General features: G+C 39.7%; 1 protein-coding gene across 1 annotated transcript in view; it reads left to right on the top strand.

Annotated features, from left to right (window-relative positions):
• Positions 1 to 364: 364 nt before the first annotated feature.
• Positions 365 to 23,453, top strand: part of LOC139975911 (arylsulfatase B-like) — a 26,894-nt gene continuing 3,805 nt past the window's right edge. The window contains exons 1-6 of the mRNA XM_071984200.1: positions 365 to 1,842; positions 18,097 to 18,283; positions 19,053 to 19,234; positions 20,711 to 20,918; positions 22,361 to 22,616; positions 23,133 to 23,311. Coding sequence (XP_071840301.1) covers positions 1,483 to 1,842; positions 18,097 to 18,283; positions 19,053 to 19,234; positions 20,711 to 20,918; positions 22,361 to 22,616; positions 23,133 to 23,311 — 1,372 coding nt within the window. The 5' untranslated portion in view covers positions 365 to 1,482. The remainder of the gene's footprint in view (positions 1,843 to 18,096; positions 18,284 to 19,052; positions 19,235 to 20,710; positions 20,919 to 22,360; positions 22,617 to 23,132; positions 23,312 to 23,453) is intronic.

Below are 23,453 nucleotides of genomic sequence, written 5' to 3'. Positions count from 1 at the left end.
CATCCCATCCCTCAGTAGCCTACCCACCCACCCAACCGTATTGCAATACTTACCGATGCAAGACCTCTGAAACTGTGGGAAAGGGGTGGGGGGTACTGTGACATTCCCGCAATAATTCTCCCCAACGAGTGAACGTTTGTCAGATTCATGCAACCCCCCTCCCCCCCATCCACCCCACCCAATCTCAAACCATGTGCGGTGTTCGAAGTATGTTACTAATGTTCCCTTTGCATTCTGACTTTTAAATATGTTGGAGAATGACGACCCTTCCGTCGGGTTGGTAAACCAGCTGCTGTGTTAGACACTTGACGCACATCGGTAATATTATTACTCTTCTCTCGCACTGAGCCCCGGCGGTGTGACGTACCTACGGGTTTCCTGCGGCGGTGGTTACACTTTTTACACGCTCAACTCCTCGCCCAGCTTGACCGCGGCTGACAAAAAATGATCAAAACTATTATCTCGTTTTATTACTAGTTCAAGGTAAGCTAAATCGTATGAACATTGCATGTCAATCAAACCTGATTATAGTCTAACGGAACTGACGTGCCAGTTAGGGTGAAGCAAGCCCAGACCATATACTGTCAATAGTCAACGAGAGAAAGTATGTTGTCTAGATCTGTCGATATATAGGCATATTCTACTAACAAGGATTGATATATGCAGCATTGTTACCGTCGCTAATAACGTGCGGCGGCGGAGATCATTTACATGGCGCGGGACTTTTCTGCTCTCACTGCGGTTCGATCAGCTGAGCTATAAAAGCCAGTTCTATGTTATATATGCATAGGTGTATAACAACCGCGTTCACGCAAGGTTTCAAAAGACATCACGTTGCCGAGGATATTGTCAGCCAAAGGATAGGTTCTTCGGTTCAATGGAAGTTAGCGAGGCATGACTTACTTGCGAACCAAGTTACCGAACATTTGATTGTCCCTTTTCTGCCTGATCGACGGGACGGGACGAGCTAAGCTACTTTGTCAAAAAGAAGAAACTTGTGGTCGCTTTTGAGTCTTGCAAGAGGGATTACCGATTGATATTATTGGATGGCAATTATAATAGTACGGGTTTAACTGACGTTGAGTATAATAAGGTTTCATGACCAGTTTGAAGACAGCAGCGATAACGTCCTCCCATCCTCGTTTGTTTGTCACAATGCATTCATTATGCCGCTGGATTTCTTTACCTTTTTAACAAGCTCTTCCAAAAGTGAAGCTTTCCTATTCATGCATCTGCAGCTTCTCTCACAAGTTGATCATTCGTGTGTTTAATTAACTCCATCAAAGGAAAGCATCGAGTTTCTACATTGCCGAGTGAACACTGTGCCTGCACCCACCTGAGTGCTCGGAGTTTTTTTGGCATCAGAACTGAGCCTGATTCGACAGTCTCCGACCATATTTTTATTTTTTAAGTTTCGCTTTTAGACTTCCTATTGTGGGTAATTTTCACCATTTGCTGTTTATAAACTCTCACTTGTCAAGCATGGATATACGAAGATTGACTGTCTGTTTAGTTTACCAACTATTCCTGGTCATTTTAATATTCCGAAGAACCAATTGCAGCGAACCTAACCGCCGAAATACCAAAGCTAACGCACAGCGCGACAAATCGTCCAAGAAAGTAGGAGATAGCAAAAACGGTACTCCGCAGAAACCGAATATAATATTTTTACTTGCAGACGATCTCGGTTTTAACGATGTTGGATGGCACGCCGACGGTGGATCACGAATAAGAACGCCTTTCTTGGACCACTTGGCCTACAATGGCGTCCGTTTGGAGAATTACTACGTACAGCCCAAGTGCTCACCGACGAGGAATTCACTCATGACGGGCCGGTATGTGGTAAGTGGCCCCGAGGGAGGGGCTTCAATAAATTTATTTAGCTTGTTTATTTTTTATCTATTTTTAATTATTCATTTATTTAGTTAGTTTTTGAATGTGAACGATTAGGCTAGAACATAATTATGAGGCGGTGTGAGTTATAGCGTCGTGTATCAATTGTAAATTACTGCTATTTATATAATGTCCATAGGCGTAGGAGGCGGGGGGCTGGGGCTTCAGCCCCCAACCAATTTTTTTTTTTTGAAAATTCGGGCAATATGCTGAGAATTTTTCGGGCACCTACTGAAAGAAGAATAATTTGCAATGTGTTTTTCAATTGTTAAACTTATATGATTATTATCATAATTATTGTAACGACTTCCCCAACAATTTTAACCAATATGGAAGGGTAATAACACGGAAAATGATTGTATGTTACTGGTATGTGATGTAATAACCGATGAATGCCTATATGATATGCACATTAACATGTTGAACGCGCGCGGAACGCGCAAAAAAAAATGGTTACATTTTTCGGGCAAGTCGTTATAGCCCTCCCAAATCAAATTAGGCTCATACGCCTATGATAATGTTGCAACATTTATTTGGCAGTTACTTTACATATGGTGGTATCAATTATTGGTTGGGCTGATTAGATATATTTCGCAGTGTCAACAAGGATAATGTGGTCTTGAATTTATGTACTTGATCATAGTGGAGTCCGGTGCATTTGGGTGGGGGGGGGGGGGGAGGTGTGTAATCTTGAAAGATCGAAATGGTAGTTCAGTCATTTGAGATGGAAAGATAACCCGTTCCTGACTCGAATCGTTGACACGATTCACAGTATTATCTCTATGACTCCAGTCATCTCCCGTTATAAAATTGCATCTTGGGAGATTTCGTTTCATTATGTATATTCTGATGCTACATGGATCAGGGAGTTGTTAAACAACTCCCTGCATGGATGTAGGTACAGTGACTTGGTCCAATAATTGAGGTGAACGCTAGTTATATTGCACTGGAGTGGGGTGGGGAGGGGTGAGGACTCTGCAGCGGGGTCTAATAATCCCCCTTCTTGGTAACCCTGTATGTAATCTGAAAGAGGGCATTTGAACCAGGCAGATGTACGAGCCCATCTGTAATAAAGTTAAACCAATTGACAGTGGTAGATACTCGTATAAAAAGAAACAACTTCCTCGAAATCTAGCAGACAATGTATTCTGTTTGAGAAGACATCATATAGCCTATTTTGATATTCACGTGCCAGGCAAAATACTTGAGTAAGTGCAGTAATGACGTCACTGGAACGCGTTGTAATCAATAATGAAGCATATCTGGCTCGACGACGTCATATTTAGACTTGCTCAAGTCGTTGGTTTTGCTCAAGTAGACTTCATTCTTGTGTATGAAAGAACAAATAAACTGATTTTTCTCAGCTGTTTGTGGGAAGTTGCACATCACAAGGATCTTTGACAAGTACACGATGGTGGTTGGGTTTGATTCTATATCCAACGTCATCGTCCCAAGTATAGTGCATTCATACATACTGTAATTTTAGCATATTCATATCATTTAATATTCAAACTAGATATACCCTTTTTCTTATTATTATGATTAGGTCTCTTAATATTTTGAATTTTATATATCAAATACTTACCTTTTTTCAATAACTTTCATTAACCCGGCGATACCATCCGAAATTGCCACGTTGCCATGGAAACTGCACTGGTCGTAAAATGGTGCGACTATTATTTGAATATTCATGAAACACTGATATGTTAGATCTGATATAACTTAGGATATGAGTAATCGATGTGTATGATATACAAGGTAAATCGTTTATTAAAGGCGGAGAAGAACAACGATAGCAATCTTTGTATGTTCACAGAGAGAAATATTTTTCAATTGTTTCGAACATTCCGACCCCCCCCCCCGCCACGATTTTGTTAGCATAAAGGGTGTATCTTCCTGCTTGAAGTATATGATACCAGTTAATGGCAACCGTATTTGTTATTAAGTGTTTCTATTTTGATCGTCGTGTCACTTGTCCCAAATATATATGAGGCGTTACATCGATCAAAAAAGGGGCGCGGTCTTACGTCATCGTGCATCATGTCTTTATTTTGGCGGGAATGTGCACGTTAGCAACCAAATTGAAATGGAAAGGGGTAATTATCAGACGGTAAGAGCACTAGACTTTATTTTGCATGTCGAAGATCGTCTCACTGTGTAAGATACATTGTTGTTACAATTGGAGATAAGAAACCTAATGTTTAACATTGAAGCACATTGACTCTGTTTTATCTATTAAACTGGGCGCGTCTTTCACTAATAAAATAAACAGAAAAATACGACGTGTCGTCTGCTCTTCATGAAATTATGAATGATTTGCCTTCGTTCAAAATTGAAAACTTCCCCCAATTCAGGTAGGCATGTAATCCTTCTTCCGCTAAAACAGATATACCTCAGTTTAAACACGACGTACTATGTGGACATCCGACAGCTTTTTTCTCGTAGACATTTATGATCTAGCTTCTGACAGGCAGGGGCGTAGCGAGCGGGGGTGTGTGGGGGGGGTATCACACCCCCCCCCCAATAATTTGGTCGCTGTCGGCAAATTTTGGGTCTGTCGGCAAAAGGAGAAAAGGTGAAGAGAGCGGAAGCGGAAGAAAGAAGGAAAGCTGAATAGAAAAAGGAGAACGGGAGCTTCTTCCGTGCCAAATTTGACTTAAAATATGCACCAGATTGCATCTAAGGACGTTTCAAAACTAAAAAATTTCCAAAGGGGAGGGGGACACCCCCTCCCCTTAGACCCCTCCCCCATTTCAGTCACCACTTCCAGATCCGTCGGCAAATCAAATTTGACTTAAAATATACACCAGATTGCATCTAAGGACGTTTCAAAACTAAAAATTTTCCAAAGGGGAGGGGGACACCCCCTCCCCTTATACCCCTCCCCCATTTCAGTCACCACTTCCAGATCCGTCGGCAAATCAAATTTGACTTAAAATATGCACCAGATTGCATCTAAGGACGTTTCAAAACTAAAAAATTGCCAAAGGGGAGGGGGACACCCCTCCCCTTAGACCCCTCCCCCATTTCAGTCACCACTTCCAGATCCGTCGGCAAATCAAATTCTCCACACCCCCCCAACAAAAACCCCTTTGCTACGCCCCTGCTGACAGGATTAACTCGACTGAGTAATCTCATGAGATACGAAAGGCTGTCAATGTAGAAGTACTAATAGTATGTTATTGAAACACGTCAGTGATACCTGTACCTGCAGTATTGTTGTTCTCATGTATACACCGGTTTACCCATTGCATCAAAAGGGAGGTGGCATGCATTGGCAATTGACATGTTGGTATTGTGTAAACCATGCATAGGAATATTGAAACTGGGAGTTGCAACCCTGTTTAATGGTTCACCAAAATGTTTTGGAGGGTAGCAAAAAATATAACACCATTTTGCAACTTCCCACCGTTTACCATATTTGACATAGTGAAAACATGCATATAGCATTACCAGTTTCGAACCTCTGGACATACAATCAATGTCCATAGCCTAGTGGTTAGGGTGTCCGCATATAAAGCGGGAGGCCCGGGTTCGAATCCCGGTGGAGGCTGGAAGTTTTATCGCTATTCTTGATTTTCCAACTCATTACGATTTTATACTCATTATATATATATATATATATATATATATATATATATATATATATATATATATATATATATATATAGGCCTTTATATATATATAGGCCTATATATATCTATCTTTATATATATACATATGTGTGTGGGGAGGGGGTTATGGTTAATATTAGCATATACGTCGAAATAGTTCATTCGAAATGTATACATTTACCTTTTCAATGTGTACTATGTAAAGAATTTGTGACTCTTCTTTCACTTGTCAAGCGTTTACTGATCTATAGACAGTGCCCTTGACAACCATTGACAACCTCATTAAGGATTTCAATCTGTGGTAAAGACAGTACCTTTTTTTATTCCAGAGAGCATCTGCGTTTTCACTTTGTGCAGAACAGAAGTGTTCCATCTTGTACCGTATACTTCTGCAAAATTTGACTATTAAGGTTATCCCATTAATTCGTCACTCTAGTGGAGGTAACACACCCCACAAAAGGAAAAGAAATAAGATTAAGATAAAAGGTGTGCGTGAACCTATTTTTAAGGGTCCTTAGACACGTATATCTTAAAATAGGCCGATTGCTTGACCGTTCTAGGAACGTGTCTTTTTTTCATTTGATTAACCATTTAACTAATATTCCATGTTGATAGCACGTGGTGTCTTTACTTTGTGGGGACAGCAAAAGATATCGCCTTGCAAGGTTGACTGTCTTCCCGAAATTTTATTCTGATATGTTAAAGACCGCTAAAAGCCATTGTAATCTGTTCAAGTTGCATTTCTGTCCCAGTTATATTCTTCTTCTTAGATATAACCAATTAAACATGAGAGGCTTCTCAATCAACCAAGCGGCTGGACTATTAAGTCTAACACAGAGGACGGCTAGATCAGTTCCTATAGATGAGAAGAGGCAACGCAACAGTCCGTGTCCGGAAAAAACAGACATTTGTTTGTGGACGCTTGTAGAAAGTTAACAATGCATTAAGAAAACTTGTCAGGGGCATGTTATGACGTATGGAAAGAAAATTTGTTGTTGTTGAGATATTAGAATTTATGAAAGAAAATTGACCACCATGAATTGACTTAGGTATACACTAAGGCCTTTATTGCCAGCACAATAATCCACGCAGCCCTATGGAGTAGATATTTAACACATGTATTTAAAAAATTAGAACTCGCCTGCTATAGAACATTACTATATAAGCACACATATTTTCTCTCTTGTTGTATTTGGATATTTCAAAGTGCTGAAAATTATCATTTAATGCACTTCTGCCGCACGAAATTACCACATATTTCAGAGTACCACAAAATCAATTAATCGATCGATCGATCAATTAAGCTTAACCAGGTCGAGCTCAGTGGACGATATCACCGTGCCCCCTTTTTGAAGTATTCATTCTGTCTTGAACAAGTATAATATATTAAACAACATGAGATTAAATTATTGCATTATTCTCTATACCATAGTTCCCATGCAGCCCCCCCCCTCCCTCCCCCATTGACCCCATGAAGTTTATCAGATAACATTGAATTTCATATTGCCGACTGTATATAGGATATAACCCGACATAAGGTAAAATAAAGAGTCTAGTAATTGACTTATTGAACTCAGTTGTTAATACTCATAATTCCTTACGAATCGGAAGTAATTTAGGTGTCGATGGCACCCCTATGTGATGCCGCGACCAGCTCGGTTAGTTTGATAACCTATTAAAGGGATATTCGATGGCAGACAGTATATTTGAAGAGAATTATATTCCACGCTATTAGTTGGAAACTCCATCTCATTATATCTTGTTCACTGCACGAGATAATCATAACCAGTTAGTTATTTTTACGACACTTAAGCGACCACGAATGTGGGAGAATCCCGCAAGGGCTTATAGATTACAACTTTCACGTCGGGTGGCTTCCAATTCAAACAATCCAATTTAACATTTTAACTCAAATTCGGAATCTTTTCAGTTTTAGAAAGTCATTTCAGATGGGAAAACCGTAGATTTCTCTTGAATGAGAAACCCACCTTACCATGACCCGGCCGGGGATCGAACCCCGAACCTCCCGACTGCTTAACCTCATTGATGCATCCACTCGGCGATAACACCGTTGTTAAAAGATTTGCTTGTTGCATGAGGCAATGTTTTCTGATTGGCTAAACTATACCTTACCACAGGATATGGATCATAGTATTATGTCATGTCATTATCACCATATATGTTCCTGCAATAATCTTCTCCTTGATTTAACCTTCAAACGTGATACGTATTTGGAACGTAGGCCTATGCTTGGTTGACAATATTCTGTGGAATTTCATCAAAACGATATAATTTTGAAGAAATATTGTTTTCCTCTGTGGATAAATCATTCAAATGTAGCACAGAAAAAAAATGATTAAGCCTCAATGATATGATGACATCATTTATCTCCGCTATGGCCAGGTGCATTCACAAGATATCACAGAATTTAAAGATGTGTATACAAGTAAGTTGGCCTGACCTTTCGATCCTAGCAGGATCTTCTTCAGAGGCTGAATGACAAGTAACAGTAACATAAGGGACAAAAACACGCACAGAATACAGACAGGTTAATGAGCACGGTGAACAACACAATGAGATACATGTAAGGGGATTAGTAGACAAGGGGTGGAGAGAAAAAACACATTCTATTACACAGGCTCTCTAGTGGAGAAGCAGTTTGCTAACAGTTTTATTTTATTTAGAAATTCTCTACTTGGATGTGGTTATGACTTTCGGATGCATAACAAATTCTAGTAATGTTGTTAGAACAATCAACTGTTAGTTATATTCCTTTAAAACTCGCTAAATGATATCAGAATGCTGATGCTATGATCTATTGACTACCTGCTAAAGTCATACGCGGGAAAAATATGGAAACTTTTAATTGTAGTAACAGCCGCAGTAAGAATAGTTATCAAGGTGTTTACCATCGTTATCGTTCGGATAAAACTCATTTGAATTTTAACTGCATAGCAACAGATGCGATTTGGGGTTTTAACCAATTTAGCGGCCAAATTTAAGCAAGTTTAACAGAGACGGCTTGAAGTCAATCAACTGTATCCATCGTCGACTCCATACGTACGTCGACTTGAATTATGGAGACTATTTTAACTCAAAGTATGTCGACGAAAGAGCTGTAAAGTAAATGACAATATGTTAATTGTACTGTTAAGTCACTCAAGTGGCTCATGCTACGTCCTAGAAGATGCTTTGACGGACAAAAAGGACTTCTGAAGTAAACGAAAGACGTTTTGCTACGTAATTATCTATATATCTATCTATGGGCAGCAGTAAAGTCCTTGTTCAAATTTGAGCACCGTGTGTGACCATTATTTGATTGTCTAGCATATTTTAGGCCAATACTGAGGATATTGATATTTCACTGTAGTATATCTATACTAGATTTCCAATCATTCCCCGAGTACGAGAGAAAACACATTAAGGCGAGTACAGGCAAATATGCTACGAGTACTAGCGCGGACTCCAATTCTGAGTCCAATTCTCTGCTCGGTTTAGTACAGAAAATGTGTTTGGCCGATTAATGTTCCATGTATGGGGAACGGTTGTACACATGCAACAATATGGTTATACATATACGGTGCTTCTAATTCTTCCTGTGCGTGGGCCATTCCCTTATAAGCAATAAAGAAAGATTAAATTAACTATATATCTCAAAAGACATACAAGAATTTGTATATAAACCCATATTTGTATATATTTGTACATATTTGTATATATTTGTATTGGAAATTTATTTCCAATACATTTTGCTGTTTTGACAGCTTTTTCAGCCAATTTGTACATTATTTGTACAACTTTAGATAATAAAAAAAGAAGGATCAGATGTGTATACGTTTTGGCTCAAAACAGGTCTACCCCCTCGAAGCTCAAAGGTTTTGCAGCAAATTAAGTCATTTCAACCGAGCAGTGTTATCTAAATGGAAACTCGATGTACAAGTTCATGCAGAACATAGCGGATCACCGCACTGCTACTATAGCCAGCTTGCATTAAACCCGTCAATCATTTGGCCCAGGCATAGGAACCTCTTAAAGAATATGGGATTACTAGCCCACTAGTTAGTTTTTGTTTGTACACATGAGAGTGGAATTTCTGTCTGAACTCTTATAAAAAATCGCTCAAAAGACAAAAAAACTATAATTAATAATTATTTAAATTGGCGTGGCGCATGCATTGGGAGCTGTGTAGGCGATCTATTTTTCATGTGTGCAGTAATTTAAGCAGATATCACAATTTCGCATATTTATGGACATGTGTTTTACTCATGCATATAGCTGTATACTGATATGAATTATACCTAGCTGTGTTGGAATGACAAACTGTATAAATCACTCAGTCGATTCCTAATTCATTTGGCCATAGCATGAGAATGTCGACATGTTAGTTGAGTAGTGAGTTATACTATACCAGACGTGTTGTACGGGGTATACAACAGCACAAGTACAAGTAAAGCTCACATTGGAATGTGTTCGAGTGCGTGTACAAGGATATAGGCCTACGAGTGCCGTCCTATTGCACGTAGCCTCCTGAATCCTTACCGACTCCGTAGTACCGTACTTTACAAAACGCATCGAGTATAACGTTAGAGTACAAATATATAACGTTGTGGCTATTCTCACGAACGTAATCGTGCGAATAACATTGACTATTAGCACACATGTAACTTGACCAATCAGCGCTCGTGGTTGATGTAACCAATGAACTGTCCTGATATGTGCTGGCCGGGAGGGATGAACAGGACATCGATGGACAATAACACAGCAGTGCATGACAATGGAACAGGAATTTGATAACTATGTGGATTTCCAGGGTTATGTTCAAAGGATATCTGCGGATACTTTTTCTATTTTTGTAATAAAGAATTCCAAAACCGTTGAAGCAGCAAACAAGCGACTAGATGAATTAAATTCATCATATTCCTTATGCATTTTAAGAAAGTTTGCAACAAATCTCTTCTGAAATATTCCAAAAAAAATCTGTAATTATTTCTCTGAATTTTCCCAGAATTGATCACATCTCTGATTTCTCTCATATTTTACAGATTTGGCTATTGATTTTGAAAAAGATAACCATTATTTTGAGAATCAGCAAATTTTCATCGACCAAAATCTTGAGGTGGGGGGCGAGGGGGGGGGGCAAATCGACCGTGCACACCCAACACTGTGGTTGGGGCCATGGTTTACCTTCCCCGCCTACTCAGTGCTTTTCTAATCACTACATGCTAACATGCCTACTTATACCCACATACACGTTCGTGCGAATAACAATCCTTATTGGCACGCCTTCGTGTGTAAAGTCACTGTCTATAAGCACGAGCATGTTCGTGCGAATATCGATGCTTATTGGTACGTCAACGTAACAATAACGGTTGTTATTGGCACGTGCACGTGCCAATAGACACGACCAATATATAAAGGCGAGTACGAGTATAGACATGCAACTATGCTAGAATTCTAGTACGAGTATACACTGACTCAACACAAGTCTGATTCGTATTGATTAAACTTATCATATTCTAGCATAGTTGCCTGGTATTCGAATTCACAATCGTACATTTGTACTCGATTTAGTAGCATTTTGGAAATCTAAAGGCTGCACGAAAGGCCAAGAAATATATGTACTCGTTAATTTTCGTTCTTCGGAGGGTGGGAGTGGGTGGGGCGGTGAAATTAATCGGAAAAAAATAACCACCCATTCGCTGGAGCCAGTCGGAAGGTCGACATAGTGTCTAGTAGCCTATTTATATCAAATGTTCAATCTGTGAACTTGACGGGTCCCATATACTGCACTGGGTGTGTCTAGAGGTGGCAAATATAGAAAAAAATGATCACCTAATTCGACAAATGGTTTGGGGCCCACTTCTATTGCTGCACCCGGGCCGGAGCCCTGTTGCTATTTTGCTATTCGACACTGAAATTTATTTATTTATCTGCTTTACACAATGAAACAAAACCGAAACATTATAACATTTGATAAGTTATTTCGTGTTTAGTCTGATCGCCTTGAAAACGTTCACCGATTTATTTATGATAACGCTCTGAAATTTATCAATTTGTTTAAAGTTATACTTTTAATTCTCAAAACAGATGTGTTATTGTACAAGATAGCATTAATGCCTTAATTGGTTTACGTAGATTCCACATTTCTTATAGAACCTGGACATAAAATGCGTCCCTGGACAGCACCATATACGGTTATCAACTCTACTAACCACAGAAATCGCTTTAACACCACGGAGCGGCTAGTTCAAAGAGAGTGTCGCAACAACTCTACCCACGCTAAAAGAAGACAATGGCGCTTATCACGATGGTTCACCTTTTCAGGCTACAACAATAGGCCATTTCATTTCGAATTAACTTTAAATAGGATCCAAAGGTTTCTACTCATCTTCAAAAATCTATGCTACAAGTGACAAGTCATACACAAGCGTGGTAGTAACTTATATATTGTCAAAGAAAGAGCAGGAATATCTTTATAATGACTGAAAATGAGCTATTGTAACATTTGGGTTTTTAATTTTGTGATATATTCAACGTTTACTCGAAATTATTATTATTATCATCATGATTTTTGACTACCTTCATTTAAATTACAAACACACGGTATACGAGTCTTTAGTCTACATCAACTTTGTGAAATCATACCCCCCTCCCCCCCCCCCCCGCTCTCTACGCCCAACCTGTTGAAGCTCTATGTTAACTCGCATTAAGGTATACTCGCTCCTTATTGTCATCATACTATATGCCTTGCATTTGTTCATTTTTAGTTACGGTATAGGCTATGTTAAATAACAGACTGTATGGGAAGGTAAATAAATAGCTGGTGTGGGGTGGAGTGGAGTGGAGGACCATGTTTTCCCTATGCTGTTCTCAAGATTCTTAGAGTGGTCTTCAGTTTCACAAATCTGGCTACGCACTTCAACACTCAAACCACAGAGAACAAAACCTTAATCTGTGAGAAATTTCAAATCTCATTTCCCCGTTTTGCTTTCAGACATTTTTTCTTCTTCTTCTATAGGAGCTCGTTACTATATCAACTCTATACATGGAATGTGTCACCACTATGTATCATCCTTTTTAAAAGATATTTATAGAGACCCTGGGATTCACGTACAACCGGTGTTAAAACCACACAATAAATGTCATGCCTATTCAAATCATTTCAGTATAGTTATCATTTCTAACAGCGGTCATATTTCGGTTTTCTCTTCTTTTCTCCCCCCTCTTTTATTTGGGGGGGGGTATTTTTGGGGTCTTTGGTTAATTTTTCTCGTAAATTGTTAGTTCATCGTCCCTTGTCAGTATATCTGACACGAACAATGTGTTTGTATAAACATTAACAATGTGAGTGGGAGGATCGAATCCAGGGGTGTTTTAACGAACGTGGCGCAGAGCTGGGGTCAAGTTGAGTGCATATAGTTTGGTACCGCGAGGGTCATAGGCACGAAGTACAGGGAAAGGATTATGACTAGAGAGTAAACACACGCGGTTCCTCCAAATTTCACTGCTAGCAATGTAATATATTTCACTGCAGTCCACTGTTACATTGTAAGTCCACTGACTGCAGTTAAATACAATAGCCCATGGGTACGATTGCTTCAAGTCGTCGTAGGTTGTTGGTGTGTTAGTTTGTGTATGTGCGTGGGTTCGCGTGTGTGTGAGGGGGGGGGGGTCAATGACACATTTCCCCTTCATAAACTTTGCGGAGGAGAGGGGGTGAAATATGATACCATGATGGTAACGTGTCCACCTGAAATTCATAGAAACTTCTCCAGCGAAAGGCTGCTTCACTATTACATGCAGCTATTCAACACACTCATAGGAATGGACACTTTAAGCATTGCTTATACGACTGCAATACACACACACACACCATTCCTCCCCCACCCCATCCTATCCTATCCCACCCGACGACCGTGTTGACCTCGAAGGCTTCGATTTTCAAGCAGAGTTTTATGTTAACATGCCTATAAATTCACGTCATTTGAAACAAAGTCTATCAATTATTCATTTGTAGGTTGCGCGGAATTCCATCGTATCCAAAATGGCGTCGTAAAGAATCTCAAAGTACATTTAAAACTTATTACAGTCATTTAAACTATGCCGGTTACGTATATTGATGTTATACGTAAGGTACTCTATTTATATGCAGGCAACTTGTCTTACTCAGTTAAATAATGCAGCAATATACGAGTCAAATATGCGATTGAAACTTTTACCTGTCACTTGTCCCTATTGTTATATCAAATACTACTCTCTCAAGTAATGCCGACTCACACATACCAAACCATACTAATGAGAAAATCTCGGTCGCTCAGTGAACATTTTCTAGCGGGCCGAGATTCCTGAACGATAAAGGAATAGGTTTATTGCTAAAGTGAAACATTAACTATTCTTGAAAGAAGATGTGTTCATGCCAGTGGGAGGTTGGTATGCTTGTTTATAGCTGATCCAGTTAAGAACAGTCAGTGGTGATGACTGCGCTCACATGGAAACTATAGTGTGTTAGGATATAGCCGGGAAGAAAGCTAGGCGTCTTTTGTAATTAACCCTCTATAAACTGAATAGGAATGAGACGGGCTACAGGAGACCCTCACTGACCCCGGCCGTACCTTCCTCGTTATTGGTTGCCCATTGTTATCACAATTAGACCTATCATTTATGTTCTGGGATGCAGGGGCGTAGCGAGCGGGGGGGGGGTGTGGGGGGGTGTCACACCCCCCAATAATTTGGTCGCTGTCGGCAAATTTTGGGTCTGTCGGCAAAAGGAGAAAAGGTGAAGAGAGCGGAAGGGGAAGAAAGAAGGAAAACTGAATAGAAAAAGGAGAACGGGAGCTTCTTCCGTGCCAAATTTGACTTAAAATATGCACCAGATTGCATCTAAGGACGTTCAAACTAATTTTTCCAAAGGGGAGGGGTAGACCCCCTACCCTTAGACCCCTCCCCCATTTCAGTCACCACTTCCAGATCCGTCGGCAAATCAAATTTGACTTCAAATATACACCAGATTGCATCTAAGGACGTTTCAAAACTAAAACTTTTCCAAAGGGGAGGGGGACACCACCTCCCCTTAGACCCCTCCCCCATTTCAGTCACCACTTCCAGATCCGTCGGCAAATCAAATTTGACTTAAAATATATATCAGATTGCATCTAAGGACGTTTCAAAACTAAAAATTAGACCCCTCCCCCATTTCAGTCACCACTTCCAGATCCGTCGGCAAATCAAATTTGACTTCAAATATACACCAGATTGCATCTAAGGACGTTTCAAAACTAAAAAATTGCCAAAAGGGAGGGGACACCCCCTTCCTCTTAGATCCCTCCCCATTTCAGTCACCACTTCCAGATCCGTCGGCAAATCAAATTTGACTTCAAATATACACCAGATTGCATCTAAGGACGTTTCAAAACTAAAAAATTGCCAAAAGGGAGGGGACACCCCCTTCCTCTTAGACCCCTCCCCCATTTCAGTCACCACTTCCAGATCCGTCGGCAAATCAAATTTGACTTAAAATATATATCAGATTGCATCTAAGGACGTTTCAAAACTAAAAATTAGACCCCTCCCCCATTTCAGTCACCACTTCCAGATCCGTCGGCAAATCAAATTTGACTTCAAATATACACCAGATTGCATCTAAGGACGTTTCAAAACTAAAAAATTGCCAAAAGGGAGGGGACACCCCCTTCCTCTTAGACCCCTCCCCCATTTCAGTCACCACTTCCAGATCCGTCGGCAAATCAAATTTGACTTAAAATATATATCAGATTGCATCTAAGGACGTTTCAAAACTAAAAATTAGACCCCTCCCCCATTTCAGTCACCACTTCCAGATCCGTCGGCAAATCAAATTTGACTTAAAATATACACCAGATTGCATCTAAGGACGTTTCAAAACTAAAAATTTTCCAAAGGGGAGGGGGAAACCCCCTCCCCTTAGACCCCTCCCCCATTTCAGTCACCACTTCCAGATCCGTCGGCAAATCAAATTTGACTTAAAATATGCACCAGATTGCATCTAAGGACGTTTCAAAACTAAAAATTGCCAAAAGGGAGGGGACACCCCCTTCCTCTTAGACCCCTCCCCCATTTCAGTCACCACTTCCAGATCCGTCGGCAAATCAAATTTGACTTAAAATATGCACCAGATTGCATCTAAGGACGTTTCAAAACTAAAAAATTGCCAAAAGGGAGGGGACACCCCCTTCCTCTTAGACCTCTCCCCCATTTCAGTCACCACTGAAGAGTGTGGGTGAAGGGGGAATTTTATAGGTAGGAATACTGCGTAGTACGAACAGAGGCCTATATGTAAGCAATATCTTCATCCACAGGCTCAGGAGGCTGGCCTTCAAGACGAGATAGACCTTTATACCACCTTCCCCCTCCCTCCGCCCTTCCCCTCCTTCTTCCCCTCCGACCCCCCTGTAACCCACCAGAGGCGTAATTCACGTGATTTCTTGTAAACTACCCGGCCCTATAACATCACGACTTTATAAACAAATAAACCACCTTTACAGTGTTATTCACGACCAGTTTGAATTTCTACGAATTAAACTAAAACGAAAACCGCAGACGAAAACAAACTGTTCCTTTCTCTGAAAGGTTTGGAAGATTTTATTGTTTACAACAACGTGAATTATATAGTTGCGGCGAGCATGATCCAGCTAAGTTTGTTTTGAACGCGGATCTTTAACCGCATGTCTTTAAGGTGTTGTTTCTGGACTCAATTTCACATGTTGGTTAATAATCTTCACGCCACAGCCTACTATATTTACTATATAACCGAGGGAGGGGTGTGGTGGGGGGGGGTGGGTGCTGCTACTGCTACTTGGGCCAAGTAGCAGCTCCCTGCTGTAACTTGCCTAAGAGGTCGCTGATTCGAATCCCATCCTAGCAATGGATTTTATTGCTTTTTCTAAAATTGTTAATAGTCAACTGTCTGTAAAAAATGAAAATAAAAAACTGCCTGTAGTTATTGATTGACTAATCCTTACAAAAGGCCGATTTACCTGGAAATACCCCTTTTTGTTGAATGGCAATGGGGACGTGGCATTGTTATTTGTATAAAACATGTATTATGTGTTTCGTGGAACTATTGGGTTAACAAAAAATAATAAAATAATAAGATGATGATGGTGGTGATGATGATGGGTGATGATGATGATAGTGATGATGATAGTGATGATGGTGATGATGACGATGACAACGACGACGACGATGACCATGACGACGACGAAGAAGATGACGACGACGATGATGATGATGATGATGACGACGACGACGACGACGATGACGATGATGACGATGATAAACAATTATGATAATAACAATAGCAAATAAAAACAAAACACAAAGAAACATTACAACGAATAATGTTAAATATATAGAGCCCTAAATATTTCTCAAACCACGAATAATGTAACCTGTACCAGAATTGTCAAACAAGGTCTTTGAGCAAAAAGTATGTATTTGTGAGGTGTAACTAAGCTAGTCCTACTGTATAGGCCATAGCCAGAATCTCTCTCCGAATAATTTTTGGTCATGTGTTGAACCTTATTTTCCTTTTCGATCCATTATTTGTTATCGTTTTCATTATCATCTATAAATTCTTGGTAAGAAGCGGTTTCCTGTGTGGTTGGGTCGGTTTCCCAATACAATAATCCGACCACACTGACTATGGGATTTGCTGAATGTAGGCCATAATTATGCACAACGTTTAAGACACTTACAAAAGTTCAGAAAAGAGATTCGTTCGCTGGATGTATTTTTTTTCCATTTTTTTTTTGATTGTAATTTCATATCGAACATACAAATTCATTGTTGTCGAAATTCACCCAGATGGGACAAACTTTTCCTATAAAACTGTCCTCTCACATCATTATTCAAATCACGCGTACTGACAGTTTGAGTGGTATGAATATTCTTTGTTTATCCAGCTAAACGTTAGAAACTGTTCATACTGTAAGTACGAATGTTTTCCACGCATTATATTAGAGGACATTATGTGGTATAAGCATTGGAGATATTGTCCCAAACTGGTTGCGCAATTCAGCAACGTGATATCAATGCAACAACGTTTATGTTCAATACACTGGCTATACCAGAACGCTGTCCGCGTAGCTATCGCGAGAATTGCAATTAGGAAAGGTATTAATAACATGTTATGATGGCTTACGATACATCCTAACACTACACTATCAGACTCAGTTAAATTTCGAGAATGACGCGTTCTGATGCGCGCCATCGCATTTCTACGCGTGGAGTAGTACTTGAGTGCCTGCTCGTTGGTTTACCATACACCAAAAGCTTGTGCAAAGATATAAAATCGTCGGCAGGCTCAAACGTGAACGTGATGCAAGGGGGAGCTAGCGAATATAGGTTCACGTTTTTCTTTAAACCATTATAACATAAACAATGGAAATAACAGGAATTGCACCAGAAACTTGAGTTTAATGAAGCAAATAGTGTAATATAAAGTACGGTAAATCTATAAAAAGCTGTGTATTATCAAATGAAACGTTATATGTTCGTATCACTTACACTATCTCACCATGTATATATTCTTCTTTTTAACTACTTTTGCAGGCAAATATGGGTCTACAACATGTCAACTTTTCTCCAGTAGATGGTTTATGCACACCGAAAACTCAAAAGATTCTACCCGAGAAATTACGAGATCTAGGCTACGCAACACATGCCGTTGGGAAGTGGCACCTTGGATTCTCAAATAAATCTTGTCTTCCTACACGCCGTGGTTTTGATAGCTACTTGGGTGAGACAAATTATCTTTAGGACATCGGTCGGCCGTTGCCAGTGGTAACGTGCTACCGGTCTAGCGTGATAATTCAAAAGTGATAATTCCACGTAGGAACGACCATCTTGCTCTAGCAGTGCAAGTGAGACTATGTATATATGTATATATAAATATCCTATATCTTTTTGTGTGTATAGTAAAGGTTGTTTTATATTCTTCACAAATGTTAAAAGTACAATAAAATTGTGAAGGGACAGAGGAAAGGTATGCTGATACAAGGGTAGCACTCAGAGAGAGAGGGGGGGGGGGAGTTCAGATTGGTAGGGACTGGGTGAGATAGTGGAGGTTGGTGTTTTGATTCTTAGGTGGGTAGGGGTGGAGTATGGCAAGGGTGTGTGGAAAGGGGAGGAGTTGGTGTGGGTTGAAGCGGGGTAGGATGGGGTTGGCAACAGGGAAACAGGGACAACCAGCGTATTATCCACAGGTGTTAAGTGTGTATTTGCGTGGCAATAATATAAGTATACAGTACGTTATCATAATTTTATCATATATGGTTAACTATAGAGTCAGCACGCACGAAAATGGTAAAAAAAATAATAATTACGTAATGCGTATATATAGTAAATGTTTGTTTGAATTAAGAGTGTTAGGCATAGTCTGTAATGTCTAGAGGTGACCAAAGATGAAGATATTGTGCTTTCGTCACCACATAATTATAGCTCCCAGCTATTACGTTATTTGTACAGGAGGGCAAAATGACTTATTCTTGTATACATTAACCTTTCAGGAATTTTAACCGGTACAGCGAATCATTACACTCACAGAAGACGCATAAAAACCAAAAGGAAAATTGCTGGTAACGCCCTCTATGTCAACGAAACTCCCTCGACGGCTTACGAAGGTCAGTTCTGTAGCCATGTTTATACTAAACGTGCAATGGACATTATCAGCTCACATGACAAGTCAAAGGTCAGTCTCGATCGTTAACACAAAATGTCTTCATTTTATTTTCCGGTTAAATTTTTTTCTTCTCAAATTGGGGTGGAATGGGGTTGTCTAGTTGGGAGGGGGATGGGGTCAACTCGTGATAATGTAACTTCAAGCATGGAGGTAAAAACATACCTCCATGCTTCAAGTAAGGAATGAGTTGAAAACGGCTTATTTGTCTTGTTAAAAGAAGTAATAAAATAAATATCGTTTTAGTTGATCAAATGCAAACTCGAAGAAATAGTCCGCTAAATATTCTCGTCTGTGGAAATACATGTCAATCCCTTGGTAGTAGTAACCTTTATCTATATGCACGATACACCGGAACTACAACTACAACCGGTGTAGCAGTTAATTTGGTAACCAGTCGCCCAGTAAATTTCCGATGGGGCTCAAATTGTCCTAATTTAATTATGCCAGTATACGGTTTTATTATGTTAAATAATATATTATGAGGTTAGTTTTCAGCTTTGGTTCTTATATTCAATATAATTGAGGCTAGTCACGTCCTCTAGAAAAGTTGTGGGTTAAGTGTAGATATTATTATTATTATTATTGTGTGTGTTGTGTTGTTCTTAGTGCTCTGCTCAGCTCAGCCCTGCCCGGCCCGGCTCGGTTCGGCGTGTCGGCTCGCTCCGGCTCGTATTCATCATAATATATATAATATATATATATATATGTATATATGTATATTTGTATATATGTATATATATATATATATATATATATATGTACATATGTATATATATATATATGTATATATATATATATATATGTATATATATATATATATATATATAGAGATATATATATATATATATATATATATATATATATATATATTATGATAAATACGAAAGTCATCTGAACGGAAACATGAAACAATTTTGTGTTTTTCTTTCTAATCATGTAGCCTTCAACAGGTCCCTGTTAATCTCCTTAAAGGAGGCAACACAGCCAACCACACCATTAACCTAGTTTCTATTGCCAGAGAGTAGAGTGCCAGATTGAATCAATTTCTCGCTATATGTATAGATTGAGCAATAAAGTGTAAACTGCCGATTCCTCCATCTTTAAGCTACATCCATGCCTAACTGTGATTATAAGGTACACGTTACTACATCTATATATCAAACATTTTAAGTAAACATTAACACTAGTATAGGGATAACCATTCCCGCCTCAAGAAGAAAGATTTTGCCTCGTTGTTGTTTTGTAAAAAATGTCTGGTCTTTTATAAAAGTCAAAATGTTTTCTTTTTATATATTTTCTTCGTTTTTGAGGAATTGACATAATGGTCTGTTTAACCGTATTAGTCCAGCCACTTTGGCAAACGATTCTAACACTGGTTCATGTGAATGAAACTTTTTATAACTGTTGAGTTAATTCATTGAATATACGATATGTTATTGGAGAATATGCAAACATGTGACTCTATGCGTTGTCTTCGTCCTCCAGCCGTTGTTTCTGTACCTTGCCTTTGAAATGGTCCACAGCCCAGCCACTGTACCCAAGATATATCAGTCTAAGTTCAACAATATCGAAGATCGTTTGAGACGTATCATGGCCGGCCAGATTTATCTCCTTAACGAAGCAGTCAGGAACATTACCGTCACTCTGAAACGAAAAGGTCTCTACCAAAATTCTGTCATCATATTTACTTCCGGTGAGTGAGAACTTAAAAAATAAAAAGTAGTGAATACTTACGAAACGTGCATGATTGTGAAATGGTGGTTATAGAGTTATATTTCCCCACCAAAAGCCAAGGAAGACACTAGGCATGGAAGAGTCGCCCATTGACATTAGCTATACCAGTGAGCTGATAAATTGCAGATCCTTGAGTACAACTTGTAGTCTCTTTAGGTTGTTTTTTTGTGTGCTTAAATCAGAGAGCTGCTATCTATATACATAGATTATGATACCAAACGCACACTCACTTCACTACTGGCTTCCCCCCTCCCTCCACCCCCCCCCTCTCTACCTCTCCGCCTCAGTAGCCAAGGCTCTCATCCGTTGCTGCCCGAATAGCGATTTATTAAAGGGGATAGTATAACCAATTTTCCAGTGTAGGAAGACTGTTAGAAGGGAGCTATAGTGGTATACTCGCAAAGCAGGCCGCAAAGAGTTCAATAATAATACGTCATGACTCTAAGTCTATACTGGATTGTCACATTATTGTAGATACTAAAGTCGAAAGAATCATTCAGGAAAAGAATACAGGAAGAGAACATTATCATCAAATTTCCAAGTATGACCATATCAAAACATCTAAGTTAATCCCTTCTTCAGGGCGCTATTTCCCTTCGTTGTCATGACGATTTCATCCCAAGTACACGGATGGCCTCTATTGCAATTATCTTCTCAGGCAAAGAGATGCATCATTTCTTTAATCTCTGTAAAAGAGCTGGAGCCCTAAAATCAAACAGAACGGTCAAACGATACAGTTACATACCTGTAAATTGATCCTCTATTCACTCCCTCGCATCATCAGTATTGTAAATTTTTCGAAGTGCATGGGCGGATTGCCCTATACCGGCTTAGTGGCTCGGAATTGGTACCGGTACGTCGTTGGGTCCTAGTCGCCTAAGGGCCAACAGCTTTGAGTATACCTTAGGCGCCGGTTTCCTCTTGGGCGCGAATGATGATTGTTAAATCCGAGGGTTCCAAATACGCCAGTTCTCTTACGGGCCTTGGCGCCGACGGTTGTAGCTTTAAAGAGTCGGTAACAATTTATTCCACAGTTCGCACCTGCTGTACATAGTGATTTTGTTTAGTATAATACCGCATTAAATCAAGTGGCTGTGTGAGATAAAATGTCTTCTCTATATATGTTCACTGAATTTGTGGAATGTTCTTGTCGAAATACTGTCATTATTGTGAATACTTTTAAAGGTTATGGGTGATGCTAAGGTAACCTCTGCCTATTATACCATATTGGGCCCTTCATTATGCTGGAGGGTATGTAAAACTTAACTTTGGGGAGGGGCGATTTCCCTCACCCCTCTTCCCCCCCCCCATAATAAATGTGCAGTGTAGCTGTTATTAATCTCAGTCATAGACAAAGGAACACGCGAAAGCCAATTGCTTTAATTTTACTCATATTTTTAGACAACGGTGGACGATTGTACCAGAGAGGCAACAACTGGCCTTTGAGAGGTGAGAAAGGAACACTCTGGGAGGGTGGAATACGGTCAGCTGGGTTCGTCCACAGTCAATTGATGCCACCGTTCGTTCGTGGAATGGCTAACAAACAGCTAATGCACGTTAGTGATTGGCTCCCAACCCTCGTGGAAGGTGTGGCCAAGGGTAACCTGAGCGACTTAACTGTTCCTCTAGATGGATACAACGTGTGGCCCAGTATAGCGTAAGTTTGACGACAACGGCAAGCTGCTTGTCGGGTTCTTCTTCGAATAACATAACTATCGTATCCACCAATCAATTAAGCTGTGTTGTTTAAATCGTCAAGGAAAGTCACCATTTTAAGAATATAAATATATAAATATTTTATTTTTTGAGATTCTTTATCGCTATTGGCGAATTTGGAATAATCAAGTCAGTGGTCAACTTTGTCGAATGGTTCACAAAGGTGTTGAAAAGTTTCCGTTCCAGAAGTGAAAACCACACCATGATAATATGAGCTTTGAATTTTTTTTGTAAATTAAATGGAATCAATGTAAGTGGTAACAGCAAAGTGACATCACCCATGACATACGAGTTGAAAGTGTTCATTTATCGTTAGTTGTCTTAGAAGAAAAGGATGATTTGTGGTGTGTGTATGTGTGTCTTTCTATATAATTGACATAAAAATGTAAACAACTGGATTAATTGGAAATTAATAAAGGACAGAATTGTGAACATTTTTAGTTTTCCTATTCCGTAGAAAGAACAAACGCTCTCCACGTAAAGTCCTTCTACACAACATCGATCAAACCGTTGCAAACCGACGCTGGACACCTGTGGATGAGTTCTACTGGGGCAAAGCGAGTGCTTTGCCATTTGACCCACGACGTCACGCAGCAGTCAGAATTGGGGAATGGAAGCTCGTTACAGGAAAACAAGGTAAAATGGTAGCAGAGATTTGAAGGTGAAGCATTGACACCAGTGTTAATCTCCTAATCCCAGTTTTTAGACCTGTTCAAGTCAGCTTGCATCCATTGAAACCTGCCTAAACAAGTTGTCACCCGTTGCCCCTATTGAATGC

The sequence above is a fragment of the Apostichopus japonicus genome, chromosome 11 (genome assembly GCF_037975245.1).
Source record: "Apostichopus japonicus isolate 1M-3 chromosome 11, ASM3797524v1, whole genome shotgun sequence".
Classification (NCBI taxonomy): domain Eukaryota; kingdom Metazoa; phylum Echinodermata; class Holothuroidea; order Aspidochirotida; family Stichopodidae; genus Apostichopus; species Apostichopus japonicus.
The sequence above is the reverse complement of the archived record's forward strand: the minus strand, read 5'-3'. Positions and strand labels throughout refer to the sequence as shown.